This window comes from Crocuta crocuta, unplaced genomic scaffold (genome assembly GCF_008692635.1).
Source record: "Crocuta crocuta isolate KB4526 unplaced genomic scaffold, BGI_CrCroc_1.0 scaffold163, whole genome shotgun sequence".
Lineage (NCBI taxonomy): Eukaryota > Metazoa > Chordata > Mammalia > Carnivora > Hyaenidae > Crocuta > Crocuta crocuta.
In genome coordinates, this window is record NW_027529533.1 from 1,155,848 (window position 1) to 1,174,176 (window position 18,329).

The following is an 18,329-nucleotide window of genomic DNA, read 5'->3' on the forward strand; positions in this document are numbered from 1 at the left end:
TCCGCCCTCGAGAGCTAATCTGCTCATGCGCATGACCGCGCAGCTGCGCGCGCGCGCGCTCCTGGGAAACTCTGAATGCGCAGGACGAAACCCGGTCCTACAGGTTGGTTTATAGTGAAAGAGGGAAACGCGCCTATCCCTAGTGCGCATGACAGAAAAGCGGTGTCTTCCCTAAGCCTGGCGAGCCCCAGACATGCTGAGAAGGAAAAGAGCAGTCAGGGGGCGTGGTGTAGGAAGTGGGGCGGGGCTACGGAGCTGCTTGGCTTAAATATTTCTTCAGCTTTGGGTGCCAAATGATTGGTATTCATAATTACTCAATCCACTTGGTAAGTTTACACTAAAACAGTGTCCAATTAAGCGCTCTTTAGAGTTTTCATTTGTTTCTTTTGAAAATTTTTGTATAAAGCTAATGGATGTTTATGTAAGTCAGAATTTTGGTTTTCTTCTGGAGATACAGGCTGGAAAGGTGCACAAGGGAACCTTCTGGGATACTTTTAGATTCTTTATCTTTGTCTGAACAGTTGGTTACACAGGCGTACACATAAAAAATCCATCAAGCTGTACGCGTTGTGATTAGTGCACTTTATGCACTTTAGAATGTATGTTATCCCTCAATTTGTTTTTAAATGCAATAGATACAGAGATGCCAGATCTGAAATTCAACATGGGAACAATGCACATAGGCTTGTAACAAATATTTGAGTTCTTTTTTTTTCTCCAGCATTTGTAAATGCAAATACAAATCAAAATGTGCCCTGTCTTTAGGAAGTATTAGTCAAATGATAATAGTTGCCATTACATCTCAATTTCTCTCCTAAACTCACTCTAGCTGGCTGACTCCTTCACCCTGACACTAAAAGGCTCTTTCTTGGACAGGAGTGATCTGCATGTTAACAAAGCCAATTGTTTCTGCTCAGTATTCATCTTACTTCACTGGCAGCAGTAAACTACAGTCATGCCCTCCTTGAAGCTGCTTTACTACCTTGCCCTCAGTTGAACCTCAGTTGATTGCTTTTCCTCCTTCTTGCTAGCTGCTTCCTCTGAAACCTCTTGGCTGGTCCTCTCTGATTTCTAGGCATTGATTTGCCCCAGGATGCTGTACTGGCCTCTCTTTCTCTTTGTATATGGACACTCCTCCAGATAACCTCAATTTGGCTGTAAAAGGCATCAGTCTACCTGTTCTTACCGCTCTGGGAACTTTAGACATATATATTCAACACTTTGCTGGACATCTCTTGGATATCAAATAGGCAGCTCAAATATGATGTGACCAAAATTCTTGATTCTCCCTCTCCTAGTCTTCCATCTCAGTAAAGAGCCCCAAGGTCCGTCCACTAGATTGCTCAAGACAAAAATTTACATTCTAATTCTTTATTGTTTCTCTCTTCACCTCTTCCTCACGTACTCCATCAGCAAGTCCCATAAACTGGACCTCCAAAACATATCCTGAATCTGACCACTAATTTCCATCTCCATAGCAACACCCTACTCCAAGGTTCTATCATCTCTTGCCTCTGCTAAGATAATAGATTCCCAACTGATCTCCCTGTGTCCTCTCTTGCTTCTCTAAATAAGATCAAGCTGTTTCTCTTGAAAATCCTCCAAGTGCTTCCCACTTGACTCAAATCCAAACTTCTTAAACTCCTTACTATCACTTAAAAAGCCTGCTTGATCTTCTACCTACCTAACTGCTCCTTCACTTAGTATTTGCTCTCCTCCTCCTTACTCTGCTACACTCCAGTGGTTCCCTGAATGTGTCAAATATATTCTCACACTAGAGAATATTGTCTCTTCCCTTTACTTACTACTTATCCACTGGTCTTCATATCACTCCACTTTGTTATTGATCTCAGCTTAAATGTTACCTCTTAAAAGTCATATTAGAGGGTCATATTAGTCCACTCTAAATATCTGCATAATATTAAACTGATGGCCTTGTTTATTATCTGATTTCTTTCCTCACTCAGTAAGAATATAAGTTTCATGATAGTGGAAGACTTCTCTATTTTGTTCACTACTATAATCTCCAAGATAATGTGCCTAGCCACTATTAGAAGCTAGTATATAATAAATGCTCAATAAAATATTTGTTCAATGAAAGAATGAGGAAAATGAGAATTATAGATATACCATGCTTTTATTATAATGTATGGGCTGTATTTAAAAAGAATATAAATATATTCTTGTATGTAATTTGGAAATAGTACCGGCCATTTATTTTTTTTTTAAATACGTGCCTTTTATACTCACAGGGTTGATAAAAAGATATAATGAGCTTATGTTCATAAATAATTCTTTTTAAACAGTAAATCATTCAAGATAACTTATTAAAATTTCATTTAAAGTGCATTTTTATATTACAAAAAAATGCAGTCTTATGACTAAAATGTGCAAAGTACCGAAGACTATAAAGTGAATAGAGATATCCTCTAAAATCTTTTCCCATCTCCTGAGACAATTTGCACACCATACACAATTGCTAATAACATTTTCTTTTGTATGCTTTCAGAATTTTTCTATGTACATAAACTATTCTTAAAAAACACAAATGAGCTCATACCTCAATTACTACTCAGTTTTTTTTCACTTAACAATACATATATGTCAATTTAAAAGAATTCTAATGTGGCCTCTGAAATATTTGTCTAAAAGTATAAATATTAAGAAATATGTGAAAATATAATATCCTGGTATTGATAACTTAATATATTAATAATTAACCATCAATTTAAACTTCATGTAATAGTATTATAAGTTAAATAATATCAGATAGCATTCTCTATATATGATAATATTCAATATGTTATTGATATTATTAATATCATTTTTCTCATAGCGTGAATGCTACCCTATTCTCTCAGATAAAGCTTGGATGCAGAACAGGCCATATACACCCTTGACCACTGAGTTCTGTTTAGCACATCATATTTTTCTGTATCAACCAAAATACATTTTACTCTGCATCATAAGTATGTTCTGAGATTAGTGCCACCCCATGATTAAGTGAATGGACTCAAGCCAGACTGAGTTCAAATCTTGCCTTCACCACTTAAGTTCTTCAGGATCTTTGGCAAGTTGCTTAACCTCCTGTTATCTTGGTTTTGGTGTCTGTAAAAAGGGGTAATGGTTGTCCTACCTCACTCTTGTTCTGTCAGAGCTGTTATGAGGATTAAATGAACTAACATTTATAAAGTGCTTAAAACCGAGTGAGTCAGTTCAAATCTTCCAAGAAACAGATGCTAAAATGGATTTAGACACAAGAGAGATTTATTAGGGAAAAGTTCTGTGAGGAATGAGGGAAAGAGGAGCACGAGTAGCGGAGAGCTTTCAGACTGCAATGTTTTTCTGACACCTGTAAAAGGACAAAGGGAAGGCGAGTTGTCTCGGCAGAGCCTCAGAGCACAGTACAGTTCTAAGAAAGGCTCAGCCAGATCCATGGAGAGGCCTGAACCAAAGCTGCCTGGTAGAGGAATCCGTATCGAGCAGGAAAAGCTGGTGCTCATATATCTGCCACCCAGTCATCGTTTGGGAGCAGTGGTTAGTTGGATGGGAAAGGGACCTTGACCTCAGCATTCACAGTGACAGCAGCTGGGGCCCATCAGTCAGTAATGCTCCCCACAGCAAGCTTTCTTGTAGGCATCTGAGTAGTGCTTCTCTATGACTGCCACACAGGGCCTGGCAAACAGTAAGTACTAATAAGTGATAAATAATGAGACAGAAGAGTATAGAACAATGTTGTCCAATAGAAATAGAATGAGAATCACATATATAATTATAAATTTTCTTATAGCCATATATATAATGAAAAATTAAAATTATTGGTTTTCGTGTTTGTAAAAAGGGTGCCTGGGTGGCTCAGTCAGTTAAGCGTCTGATTTGGCTCAGGTCATGATATCACAGTTTGTGAATTCAAGCCTCGCATCAGCCTCCGTGCTGACAGCTCAGAGCCTAGAGCCTGCTTCAGATTCTGTCTCCCTCTCTTTGCCTCTCCCCTCCTCATGCTCTTTCTCTCTCTCAAAAAAAAAAAAAAATACGTTTAAAAAATTAAATAAATAAGTTTCTTAAAAAATTAAAGTTAATGTTCATTTTCATAATACTTGAATAATGTAATAAATAATATCAACTTAATAACTCTGTATCAAACCCTAAATTATGGTAACAGAGAATATACTTTCTTTTCATTTACTCAGAGAACTTTTACTAAAATTAACTTACATAAGGCCATAGAGAAAAGCTCAAAAAATTCCAGAAAGTAGAGGACTTTGTTAAATTAATACTGCTTATTAGAGCCCTGAGGTATCAGACAGTTAAGGGGTTTTTTTTGTTTTTTTTTTATTTATTTATTTTTTATTTCTAGGAGAGAGAGAGAGAGAGAGAGAGACAGCGTGAGCAGGGGAGGGTCAGAGAGAGAGGGAGATACAGACTCTGAAATAGGCTCCAGGCTCTGAGCTGGCAGTCAGCACAGAGCCCGACGCGGGGCTCGAACCCACGAACCGCGAGATCATGACCTAAGCGAAAGTCGGACGCTTAACCGACTAAGCCACCCAGGCGCCCCTCAGACAGTTAAGTTTTAGTTTAATAAAAGACCACAAGAGAAATTCAAATAGAGAAATGTATTACTCACAAGTCCTGGAGGAAGTACACAGTATACCTTGAGGGTCAGTGAGTAGAATGCCAGGGGGTTCCTGGGCTAAGGCCAAACTGGTCAATTCAAACCAAAAAAAGCAGAGTTTGGGTAAATTTTATAGGATTTTTATCTAAGGGGTGCACAAGGTGAAGGTCCTGGGAAGAGAGTGGGGACTGTTTATCACGACAGCCATTGAGGGAGTCATATCAAGAACTTACATTTTCCTATGAGTCTGTGGAGGAGCCAGTGTCAGTTCCAGGCCCCTGCAGGCTCCCTCGCCACACCCAACGCACATCAAGGCAGCACTACTGTGCCTTTAGCTTAGCTAAACTCTCTGACGACTACACTGACTATGAGATAACATCCTTAGATGGTCTCACAGCTCTCCATTAGGAAGATTAATTATTCTCCTTTCCCATCTAGATGCAGAAAGGCAAAAGTAAGGGCCATTCTAAATTTATGAGGTTGACTTAAACTTTAAAGAAGCTTATTCGATATTTTATAATGTCCTCTTTCATGCATAAAATGTCTAAATCAAGCTAGAGAAAATTCTAAATGTTCAAAGGGGTACTATCACATGAAACCCCATATTACAGTTAAATGAAGATTTGGCCATCTGAAGGGTTACTAATCACTGACATAATTGTGTAGCAGGTTTTAATATATGTTATTGCAATTGTCCAAAAGGCAGGAGGAAAGCTAAAGCTAAGACACCAGACTTAAATTTTGAAGTCTGGTCAATTTCAGAAGAAGAAAGAGAAGTGATTTTACTTGGCATTGAAATCTCTGACACAAATAGCAGTTCTTCCTGCACAGATGGCCCAAGGCAGAGGAAGGATCATAAGTGATACAGAGTCAGGACAACAAGTGCTTGGACTGGATTCAAGCACACCATGAATTTCACAGGTTCGCTACCCATGAACATTGTCAGTTAATACAGAGCAACATTGCATACTAACTTATATTTCCTCTTTTTTTTATATTTTTTAATGTTTCTTTTTGAGAGAGAGAGAGTGGGGGTGAGGGGCAGAGAGATAGGGAGACAGAGGATCTGAAGCAGGTTCTGTGCTGACAGCAGAGAGACCAAACTAGGGCTTGAACCCACAAACCATGAGATCATGACCTGAGGTGAAGTCAGACACTTAACCAACTGAGCCACTGAGGCAACCCCCATACTAACTTATATTTACCTATTATCTGAATTATAGTAGGTTAAGTATCAAATTTTATGAGTGTATACTGATATACCACACTCACACTTAAGTATCTGTCTAAAATTCAGTCATTCTAGAAAGTGGCCACTTAATTGTTGTTCTGGACTAAATGCTTCTATCTCCTCGAAGTTCATATGTTGAAGCCCTAACTGCCCCCCATACCATGGTATTAAGAGGTGGGGCCTTTGGGAGGTCATTTGGGTTAGATGAGGCCATGCGAATGGAACTCTCATGATGAGAAGAGTGCATTTATAGGAAGATGAAGAGACACCAGAGCTGTTTTTCTCTGTCATGTAGGGGTCCAGCAAGAAGGCAGGCATCTATAAAAAGGACAAGGGCTCTTACCAAGAACCAAAACTGCCTGCACCTTGACCTTACATTGCCTGCACTTTCCAGGCTCCAAAATTCTGGGAAATAAATGTCTATTGTTTAAGCCACTAAGGCTATGATATTTTCTTGCAGCAGCCTGAACGGACAGACAGTCACTTTAAAAAATTAAAAGGAGCAAGTCAGTATGCTTGTGGTTTTTAATATTTCCATTCTAAGTAATATTTGGACCTACCAGTTTAGGGGGCATTTGCTATCACAGAAGCTTATTATATTAGTTATCTATTGCTTCCCCAAATTACCTCAAGATTTACGAAATTAAAACAATAGACATGATCTCTCACAGTTTGTGTGTCAGGAATTGAGGAATGGCTTAATTCCCGGTGGTTCTGGCTCAGAGTCTGTCAGGAGGTTGTTAGCAAGGTTTTGATCGAAGGACATTCATCTGAAGGTTTACTGGTGCTGGAGGATACACTTCCAAAATGGCTTCCACATGGCTGGAATGTGGGTGGTGCTGGCTGGTGGGAGGCTTCAACACCTTTCCACGAAGGCCTCTCCGTAGACTGCTTGAGGTCTTCATGACTGGCTTCCTCCAGAGTGAACCATCCAAGAAAGCAAGGTAGAAGTCGTGCTGTCTTTTATGACCGAGCCTCAGAGGCTACTCACTGTCAGTCACTTCCACAACATCTTGTTGATCTGAAAGGTCAGACTTGTTTATTGTGGGAGAGGACCACACAAGCATATGGTATAAGCAGACAAGGATTACTGGGGGACATCTTGCAGGCTGGTTCCCATACCTAACAGCTCCATTTTAATGGTCATGATAGCTTAGGTCTGCTGGCTAACAACCTGGTTCTGGATTCAGACCAGCATTCCAATTTTAACTGCACTACCTACTTACACTTTCTAATCCTCTTCTTCCTTATCTGTTGTGTGGAAATGATAGATCCACTCATAGGTTTACTATAAGCATTAAATGAATTGATGCACACAGAATAATCCTTTCTGTCAGATCACGTCATTTCCCAACTCAAAATCTTCAGACTTACCAGAACCTGACCTACGCACAACTGACTTAGCTACTACCACTATCGCTATGACTACTCCTACCACCACCACCACCTGATCTTGTTTCTTCTCACTATCACCTTCCCTCACTCCACTCTATCCAGTGGTCTCCTTAGTCTTCAAACATGCTAAGCTCTCTCCTACCTCAGGGCCTTTACACTTGTTTTCCTCTCCTTGGAACACTTTTTCCTAATGTTTTCATGGATCATTTGCCCACTTCATTCAGGTCTCTACCTAATTGTCACTTCCTCAGAGACCTTCCCTGACCATTCCTTTTATCTCTTAATCCTTCTTTACTTTTCTATTTATAGCATTTACCACTACTTGATATTATATATTTGTTTTCCTGTTTTGATTATCATGACTCTCCTTCATTAGTATGTCACTTCTATGAGGACTGTGTCTCAGTCACCACATTATCCTTAGTGCTTAGAGGTATGCCTACAGTAGGCATTCCAAAAATATTTGTTTAAAAAATAACTAGGGGCACCTGGGTGGCTTAGGCGGTTAAGCGTCCGACTTTCGCTTAGGTCATGATCTCGCGGTTCGTGGGTTCGAGCCCCGCGTCGGGCTCTGTGCTGACTGCCAGCTCAGAGCCTAGAGCCTGTCTCAGTCTGTGACTCTCTCTCTGACCCTCCCCTGCTCACGCTGTCTCTCTCTCTCTCCTAGAAATAAATAAAAGCATTAAAAAAATTTTTTTAAATAAAATAAAATAAAAAATAACTAATGCGTATGAATTACTCAGTGCCTTGCTTGACCCCCAGCATCATGAGAGTTCAATAAGTCCTAGCTGACTTCAACTTCATCATCATCAACATCTCTCCCACTATCCCCTGACCATCCTAATTTCTCACATGTATATGGTACTTCAGTTTTCAGATTCCTTTGTTATTTATAGAGAATATGGTATAATACTTTGAAAACCAAGCTGTAATTGTGTAGCTGTAGTTGAAATGATTTGACAAGTAATAAAACTGGGAAGTGCAAGGGGAGGATTTGTCTCTTACACATGACTTTTTTTCAGATGGCCCTGCCTAACAATTGGTCTTTCCCCCCAAAATACACAGGCTTTCCTTAGGATAAATGAGTCAATTATGAACAGGTCGTTTTAAGTTCATTTAAGATTTGACTCTTAAAAGAGTCTTTAGTGACCGGGTAGTGACCTGGCTCTTTCTTGCCCAAACTGACACAGAAGCTTATGTTTTATGACACTTGAACTTTGGAGTTGCCCTAGAAGCTTAGTAATTTCTTCCACACCCTCACTGTCCCTAGTAAATCAGATCCACTTGTAGGGCTGCTTGCCTAGATTGTGCCTTCATGTTAAGAAAAGGCAACCTTTTGTCCTGGCAGAGGAAGCCCTACAGGGGACCTGATTTGGTGTGGACGATGGCCAGGGCACTTGGCTTTGCCAAGGAAACAGAGGCTGAATTTGAGCCCCATTCAGCCCTTGGCTGGAGGCCCTAGATCACAGTGGCAGGCAGTGGACAACTCTGTTCCCTCTGTGCGGCACACAGGCTGCACGCATCTCCACTGTCATCCTAGGAGATGAGTACCCTGCTAAATTATACCGAGTACAGGAATCTCCACTGAGAGGCAGTGTAGCACAATGGGAACTGCAGAGCAAAGCACTTAAGAGTGAGGGTTCTAGGGGCGCTTGGGTGGCTTAGTCGGTTAAGTGTCCGACTTAGGCTCAGGTCATGATCTCACCATTCGTGAGTTCCAGCCCCGCATTGGACCCTGTGCTGACAGCTCAGAGCCTGGAGCCTGCTTTGGAATCTGTGACTCCCTCTCTCTCTGGCCCGCCCCTGCTCGTACTCTGTCTCTCTCTCTCTCTCTATCTCAAAAATAAACATTAAAAAATTAAAAAAAAAAAAAAAGAGTGACAGTTCTAAAGTCAGATGTCCTGGCCTTGAATCCTACATCTCCCAATTAATAACTTGAGACCTTAGGCAAACAATGCAGTCTCTCTTACCTCAGTCTTAGGTTATTGTGAGGCTTATGTAAGTTAATATATGTAATCCATACTCAATACACGTTATCTGTTAATACAGGGGAGCCCAGAAAATCTTGGAAGGTTGTTCAGAATGCCTCCTCTTGTGTTAATGAAAATGCAGTTCCATCTAAGAATGCTTCACATCCAAGCCTTCCACCCCGCCTTGCTGGACTCAGCATTGAGTCATTCAGGAAGCATCTGAACACTTCTGTGCACAGTGGCAGACAAAACATTTAAAGAGACACCCCCAACCCCAAAGTATGTTCCCTAATTCTCAAAAGGTCAATCAAAATAAGAGAATGCTATTTTGTATTGCCCTAAAACAAATGTGACCATATCAGGAAGCATGCAATAGACTTTCTGTCTTACTGGAATAGAGCCCTCTAGAGATAGATCATCTTTGAATTCAGCCTCCTTCACGTATTGGCTGTATGACTTCAACTAAGTTACTTAACTTCCATGAGCCTCCAATTTTCCAGTAGGTAAAATGAGCAGGGGAAAGTTTCAAGGGCTATTATACAGATTAAGATAATTTTAAAACAAAAGGGGTCTGGCACAGAGGAAGTGATTAACTTCCTTAAAAGTGGTTAACTTTTGTACTTATCAATATTTATCTAATTTCTGTTGTCAAGTTCTATGATATCCCACAGGTTAAAGTCAAGATATACCACATTCCAGGCTTTTAGAAATCGGGCCCCGCCCACCTTTTTACCTACACCTTGAACCTTGAACCTTGTAACTCAAAAGACTTGCATTTCCGAAACCTGCTCTTATTCATACATCACCTTTGCATCCAGTGTCCCCTCTGTCGAGATGATCCTTCTTGCCTCTTTTGCCCAGTGAACTATAATTTTTACATAAATTATATATATTTGGTTAAAAGAATAGTAATAAAATAAACATTTTCTTACCCCATGTTTAAAAGCATGGAAGACAAAATCCTTATGTTTATGTACCACCTGTGCCATGAAAAAAACACAGAACTTAAATGTGGCATAAAAGCCATCAGGGCTACTAGTCACTCTGCAGAAATCTGTCAGCAACTAAATATTCAAATGCGCTTTGACCAATACAATATTATGGAGAAAAAAAGAATATTTCAGTATTTTAAATTTGAGCAGTTTTTTCCTACCGTGCATTGCTTATTTTGAAAATCTACATCATCATTCCTTTGTTTAAATTAAATATGGTGGGGGGGTTGCTTGGGTTTTTGTTTTGTTTTGTTTTGTTTTGTTTTTAGGAGTCTTTTATGTTTTTCTTGACTGGTCATAAGGTGCCACTAGGTGGCAGAGGATGCTGTTTTTCATTACAATGAAAAAACATTTTTAAAAAATTCAGTGGGAAGCAGGTTTTGGAAACAAAAAAGGCATCACATTGTAGACCTAATAGGTTAACACATTCAACTAGTACCCCATGGCCCTGCAATTAGCAACGTCAGCTTATTGGCTCTATTTTTAATAACAATAACAATGATATCAAAACCACAAAGATTGATTGAATGTTTACTGCATACCAGGCACCAGACTAACAAATGTCCACACATAATGTGGTTGATCCTCACAGAAGCTGGAGGAAGCAAACACTGTTAAGCTGCTTTTTGCAGAAGAAGCTGGGTCTTTCGAGAAGAGACAACGTGCTGAGACAGTGATGGATAGCAGAGGTCAGATTCAAACCAGGTTTGTCGGATTTCAGAGACTGGGGGATTAACAACTTCACAGATTCTCAGAACTCGGAGAATATTTGAATTTTTGGGGAGGGATTAATACTCTATGATATAATTAGTTTTAGACATGTGTTGACTTCAGATATTTTCTAATATTTTTAGATGTCATGTTAATATCTGTGAGCTTAATCCTTAAAGACCTCACAAAATAACAAGTTTGTTAAGGACTTTACAAGTGGGTAGGCCAACCCTCTTATCTCTTTTTCCCATTTAGTGACCATTTGAACCCAATTCCTATCCCTCATATTTAATGTATTCCCTCAGAACCTCCTTTCCATTATACCTGTATGGCAGGAAAAGGCAATTTATGAATGAAAACCAATTTTTCCAGTGTTTTATAGATCTTTCTTTAACCAAAAACTCTTAAGGTCCATGCAATAATGTAATTGACAACACTATTGTAATGGTGTCAGTGACCACATGTAGAAGATGAAGTGAAATCAAATGACACAGTCATTAATAGGTTTTGCAATCCAATGTGTTCATCTTCAGAAACCTACACCACATTCCAAAGCCTCTAGCTGACATAAGAGATCAAAGAAGCATTTTCTTTATTTCCTAAATAACACTTAATAACAGCCTTAAAGATATATGGAAAAGGGAGAGACTATAGACACAGTATTGGTTAATGTTAAGCTTTGTGGCTATGTGACTATTATATAAATCTGATGGGGCAGTGATCATGCAGACATTTCATAGGGCTATGATGGTCTTCCTGATTGGTGAAGTTTTATTTAGTGTCTTTATACTTGTGTTTCCTTTATATGTTTTTTTTCTTTGGAAAAAGAAAAGATCAGGGGAGGGAGAGGAGTAAAGGTGATATCCAATACCTTCACAGATGTTCTTTGAATAAAAGAAAGAGCATCCCCAGATCTTCATGTTCCTGGATGTAAAAGTAGGAGTACAGGCCTAAAGAAAGAAGCTTAAATCTCATCTGTTTTCACTACTTGTTAAGTTTTGACATTATCCTCAAGTCATCTTGACTGAGTGATGATATTTTACCCTACATTCATACAATGCTTTACAGTTTAGAAGATGCTTTCAGAAACATCAGCGTATCCTTTGAAACAGAGAAGGGTGAGAAGCAGACAGATTAGAATGGTAATTAGCAGTTCATTGGATGTTGGTGGTTTGTTGGGTGGTAAATATGATACATATTTATATTATTATTTAAACTAGATTTTAGTGCTTTTTATATTTCATTATGAAGATCTTCAAATTATAGTAGGCAAAATGAAAATTCAAAAATAATACTCCTTTTTTGATTTCCTTTAAAATATTCAAGCTTTATGTTGGTCAAACTTCAATGTCTAATATGGCTATACATTTTAAATGTGCCAAAAAGTTGTGAATGTATATAATGAAGATCTTTTTTAAAAACAAAACAAAATAGATAAAATTTTAAGAATCCAGTATCTTAGGAATTTGGGAGGAAAAGTTGCTATCACACTGATTATAAATTTTACTGACAGCTTTTTAATATTACTATTTCCTTAAGCTAAAGAAATAAACAGAAGCATGTTAGAGATTAGCACTTGAAAGGCATTTACTGTCGCTTAATTGATTGATTTTTCATAAGCAGTTTACCAGCTCCTTTTTTCCTGTTCTTTTTTTCTTTAAAGAGACCGTATTTTCCTATAGCAATTTTAAGAGGCTTCTTATGTTAAAAGAGATCTCTCTTCTGATTTTGCCATTTAAAATACCATGCATTTAGAATGTAATTACCCTGAATAATATTATTTTAGCCTAGTTATTTCCTCTAGCTGTTAGGTAACATTCTACTCTATCCATTAATTGTTTAGAAAGAGATTACCGCCTGTATTTTTATGTTTTGCATGATTTGTATATGTATGGTTATGCAACAAATCACTAAAAGTCAGATATTTTATATATTCACACCTTTCACCCTTTCTCTGGACCTCTGTAATGCCTTTTGTTTTCCTACTAAACACAGCTATGTTTTTAGTTATCCAATAAGCATCAGGACTCATCTCTCCACTGAAAAGAGTAGTGTAATTTTAACAAACAGGGGGCAGCCTTGGTATAGGTATCAAGATAAAAAATTTCGTATTGTGGAAGACTGCTTCCCCTTACCCAATACACTAGAGCAAGTAAAGCTAGCTTCTCTGACAGTCAAATCTCAAAATGTCCGTTCCTTAACACAATTGAAGTTTATTTTTCGTTCCCATGTAAAGTCTAATGAGGATGTTACAGGTTGGAGGACAACCTTCAATGTATCCAGTCAGGGAAACTGTCTCCTTCCCATGTTTGGCCCCAGCATCTGCTGGGATCTCAGACTTCTCTGCCGAGATGTCTGCATCCAGCTGGCAAATAGTACCAAGAAGATATGGAGAATTACATAGAAGGTTGTATGACAGGTCTGGAAATGGCCAACATGGTTTTTCCCTTGTTCCATTGGCCATAACTCAGTCATGGGCAAGGGAGGCTGAGAGATGTTGTTTAGACATGTGACAGGAATAAAGGTACACATGGCCATTCTTGCCTAGTCCACAATAGGAGTCCTGTGAAAGAAGTTGCGTTCAGCAACTCTCATGTTTACCTTTACAGAAGCATTTGGAGCTTGGGACTGCAGGATTGTCAAGCCACATCCTCTGCCTAATCTTTGAACCTTTAGAGTAGACTACTGTGTAGTGAAATTTGTCATTGAGAGGCCTCAAATGTTAAACCTCCAGGAGGTTTTAGAGCAGATAGCAGTTGGGTACAGGCATGAAAGAGGGAAAATGAAGCTCAGTTACTGAAGCAGGGGCCAAATTCCCCTGCGTTTGTTGGGCAGTGCCCAACACTATAATGAGAGCTCTATTGCCATTTTTCCATTTGAAATGGATTCCTCTGAATCCATTTTCCAGTGCCTCTAATGTGACCTGGTCTCCACCTCTGAAAGCCAGAGAACTAATGATCAATGTGGCCAATATTCATTAGTAGAATGAAAACTGGAAAACTGGACAAGAAAATTAGCTGGGTTATGGGTTCATTAAGCAAATGTATTAATGCATAGGTTAGTGATGTTTGCGATAGATTAAAAGGTTGTGTTTAGTTTTATGCTGTGAAGGCCACTTGTGCCTAGTGCTGGATTTGGTAATTGGGTTGTTGGTTATTGAAAATTACATCCACATGTATTGATCACCTTTTTAATTTTTGAAGCTGACTGAATGTAAATTTGATTTGATGGCTTACATTTGAATATGTCATAAGAGGGCTTTAACCTCTTTTATGGGGATTAAGAGAAACCTCTTCTGTTAACTTGTTTTGTTGTTGCCACGGTGACCACAGGAGGCACATAAATGTATAAATTCATAACCCAAATGAATTAGCCTCCAAGCAATGAATGTTTTTATACTTTATTTGCTTCAAATAACTTTTTAAATGATTTACATTTTTGTCAAAAATGAATATGGACTTTTTTTACTTGCCTGAGTTTCATAAATATGCAGCCCAGGATCATAGGTTATAAGTACAAAATTAATTCACTGAAATATTCATTTTATGAGTCTAAAGTTATGAATTAGTTCATCACAAAATGTCATAACAAAAAAAGTAATTTAATGGTATCAATTGCTTTTATCAGTTGCAGATCATTAAAATGTGCAATTGGAATGAAAAATCTTACACATAATATCAAGATTGATGTTAATATTCTATTCTAAATTACCTAATATTCTATAGGACATATATTATTCTGTTTTAAATCTCAGAATAATGATTATTATCCTTTCAAAACATATACATAAAATAAGAACTACTAAAAGACATGCCAGAAAGTAATTGGCTGTTGTCAGTGTAGTGTTACTAATGGTCATGACCTACAGTATCTAATTCTCATAACAAACTCTTTGCTTAAATGGTAACAGTTTCTTTCCCTAACTATTGTGTCTTTCTCATTTATAATTATGACCCACTCACAAATATCTCTGAGGATTCTGGAGAAAATATGGATTTAGCCTAAATGACCATTATGATTCTATAAATTCATTCATCTTAGCCAGAAATGACTTATATAAATTTAAGAAAAGTAACTTCACGTTGCTATTCTTCGCAAAGAATATTCCACAAGACTCTGCGTATTGGCTTGAGTTCAGATGCAGCTCCCGCTGGGATGTAGAAGAAAGAAACAACAATCTTTTTTAGCTTCTTGGGGTATCCTTCTAAACAGTCTTCTACCCATCTAGGCTGGAGAGTCATCCACTCCTCCCTGACATTATCCTCCCCACTAAAGATCTACAAAATAGTTTTTGCCACAACCAGTAATTAGAATGGAAATAGAGGTGAATTTGGGGTCTCTGGGAACTGTTGTAAGTTTATACTTCCCCACCAGAGAAGCAGAAAAACTTTGGAGCCTGAATTTGCTATCCCAGCTCAGCCATTCACCAATCATGGAACTGTAGGCAAATCACTGAACTTTACTAAACTTCTCTCTTCCTCAGTTTCCTCTTCATGTAAAATGGGGATAATAATAGTACCTACTTCATAAACAGTGCTGTGAGGGCCTATGTCTGTTTGCAAAAGCCAATTGTTAAATTTGAGGGAATTTTGCATGTCACTGTTAAACACAGTCCCTGTTAAAAGTTAAATTATACAATTTAATAAGTGAGTCATATTAAATCAAAGGCAATACTCAAAACTCATCACTTCCTAATTATTTTACTATATTTTACCATTATCTATGTTTTCGAAGTTACTTGTATCTATAGTATCTGTATGACCCAAAAGCACATAATGATGGCTGCTGCAAATTTCTACCCAACTCCCATATTCAGTGACTTCATATTTGTAGCTTGACATTGGCCTTGGTGGGAAATATTTATACATGGAAATTGACAAATGCTACAAATCAGGCTTTTTAAAGAGGGTTGGTGGTTAAATATTTATCAGTACACCAGGACATCACTCTTCAAGGTGGTTTTAGGGTTTGGCACCCTAAAAATCATATGTTAAATATATGTTATTAAATATGTAGTATATTATACAGTAAAGTATAAATGTATTAGATGTGTGTGTGTATGGATAAAAACAAAAAAGCATGGTGGGCACTGTACGTTTTCAAAACGTGTTAGCCATTATTCTGAGTTATGTTATTTTTTGCATCTACATTCTTTCTTCCCTTTCTCCTTCAATTCTACTTCTTTTCTCTTCCCCTTACTCCCAAACTCGAGGCACAGGGTATGGGGAGATAGGACAATGACTGGCAGTCATTCTGGTTCTGTTTCTTTGCTCTTAATCTCTGCTGATTGGACTTTAACCCCAACCATACTAGATCAGAGACTACAGATATCTGATTTAGCACTGGATCTTCAGCAGCAAGCAGTTAGCCTGCCAAGCAGCAGCTCTTAGATAATCTCAGCTCTGCAGATCCACCTGGGGGCTGGCTGGGAGAGTATTGCTGAAAAGCCATGCAAGACATACGCTTGCAGCGACCTTCTGTTCCCTGGCTCTCTTCCATCCCATAGTTCTGGAAAGTCAGAGCTGTGGTGAGAACTGCTGCATTTCAACACCATTGCCCTCCCCAGACTCCTCCCAAGATTCACTAGAAAGGTTTTATAAAGTGTCCTATAGAGTAGGTTTGTTTAAATGACCTCAAGAGCTGTAAACAGCAGTAGACTGTTCTGGGAAGATTGCAAATAGAATGACTTACTAAGATTTTCATTTGTCCCTAACTGGAAGCCCTTCATCCTCTATTGTATATACCTAGTCAAGAGCTTTTTTGATTTAGTGATTGTTGTCAAGCTGGCTGTGGTTTTGAGAATCAGGTAATTCTCAAAATTCTCACCCTGTTTGTTAATCTAATGACCTTCTTTGGCTCATTTTACAGTTAGAATTCCCTCTGCCCCATGGCCTAATTCAGTTTTCATTAATTTGCCTTTTAATGAAGAACTTTGAGATTTAGCTTTTACCATGTCTTGGCTGCGTTCTACTTTAAATTATAGGTTACCATTTTGTCCTAATTCAAATTAATAGTAACACCTGAATTTTGAATTGCAGTTGAGCATATAAAAATACTGATTTGTCATAGTATATCTACCTGTAATTATACTTTTAGTAAACAGAATCATTTATAGAATTCTAAAATTTAGAGAGAACTATCCAAGGGATTTTTATGCATGACTTTTGCCACAATCCCCAGTGATCTTTCCTGTGTTTTGGTGATCCAAATAGTTCAGGGATCTATAATAGGTTCTTTTATTTATGCCACTGGGGCTAATTTATCTAAATATGTAAACCTGTATCTTCAAGTAATTGTAGATTAAAAAATTAAATTCTAAGATAAGAAATTTTTTTAATGACAAATCCCTTAAAAGTTTTTTTTTTTTTTTTGATCAAATACTTCTTTCTCAATTTTGCTGCTCAAGCTATCTTAAATAGGAATATGGATTAGCACTAACCCACCATCTGGGGCTATTTGGTTGCTTTTTAGGTTAAAGGTGGCCCTCTACAGGGGTAAGTTAATTGCCTAACACAGACCCTGGTATTGTCCCAGCTGTAAAGCAGATGGTGCAATGAGCAGAGGGCAGCTGCAGGGAACCTGCCCTCGATTTCATCTGCTTACAAGCCACAACACATACTTTCTCACTCTTTCGGGGGCTCAAAAACATTCTCTTCCCATCTCTATCTCCCCAACTCTCAAAAGATACATGAAATATTAATTTGTGTGTATGTGTAATAAAAGTTATTAGAATGACTTCCACACAAATTTCAAAAAAAAATTCTCTGAGTTGAGGGAGAAGGCCTGGGTTAGAAGTCCCCTAAGGAACAGGTGTTGCAGTGAGTTTCAATGGTGGACCATCTGCTAGGCTATGGGAACCTGCTGGGTACAGCTGGCTGCCTGACACATCAGAATGTCACTAATTAATTCATCACATGAAATATGTTAATACCATAGTAGTAGGAAATGGTGCCCAATGTGGTATGAAGCATAAATTAAAAAGATAGATCTGTAACTTTTCCCTCTGTTTGATGTGGTCTACTAGGAGATTTAGTGTGTCAGATTTGGGAGTCTAAGTAATACCCTTTCCATTCACTTATTACTGAGTAAATCTATAAAACCTGTTCCTCTTCTTGAATGCCATGAAGATCCAATGACATTAATCTTTAAAAATGTAAAATACTCTCCTCTATAAAATATCATGCAACCAAATAATATTATAACTGAAAGCACGTCTCCCAGAGATAAGATTATCTCTTCAGTAAAAGATTCTTCCATCTTAACCAAGATTTTATTTATAGTAGCATCAGAATTCAGTATTTTATTTCACGAATGTAGTATATACCCAAGATGCATTACTTTGTCTTGGCTTCCTTTGAATGACATTTCTGTCTCCTAGAAGGTATTCATATATTTGAGGAAAGTAGGTGTAGAATCAT

The 18,329-nt window shown here is 38.1% G+C and overlaps 1 protein-coding gene across 2 annotated transcripts in view; it reads left to right on the forward strand.

Annotated features, from left to right (window-relative positions):
• The first annotated feature begins 62 nt into the window (after positions 1 to 62).
• The window catches only part of LOC144229222 (uncharacterized), a 93,022-nt gene continuing 74,755 nt past the window's right edge, over positions 63 to 18,329 (forward strand). Inside the window, exons 1-2 of one of the 2 annotated variants that reach the window (XR_013334403.1) lie at positions 63 to 103; positions 10,793 to 10,905. Coding sequence is in view for 1 of the 2 variants with exons in the window: in XM_077761214.1 (XP_077617340.1) it covers positions 294 to 326; positions 10,793 to 10,889 (130 nt within the window). In the remaining variant the exon portion in view is untranslated. Of the gene's footprint in view, positions 104 to 256; positions 327 to 10,792; positions 10,906 to 18,329 lie in introns of those variants that run through there. The other variant, XM_077761214.1, reaches the window with a different exon arrangement.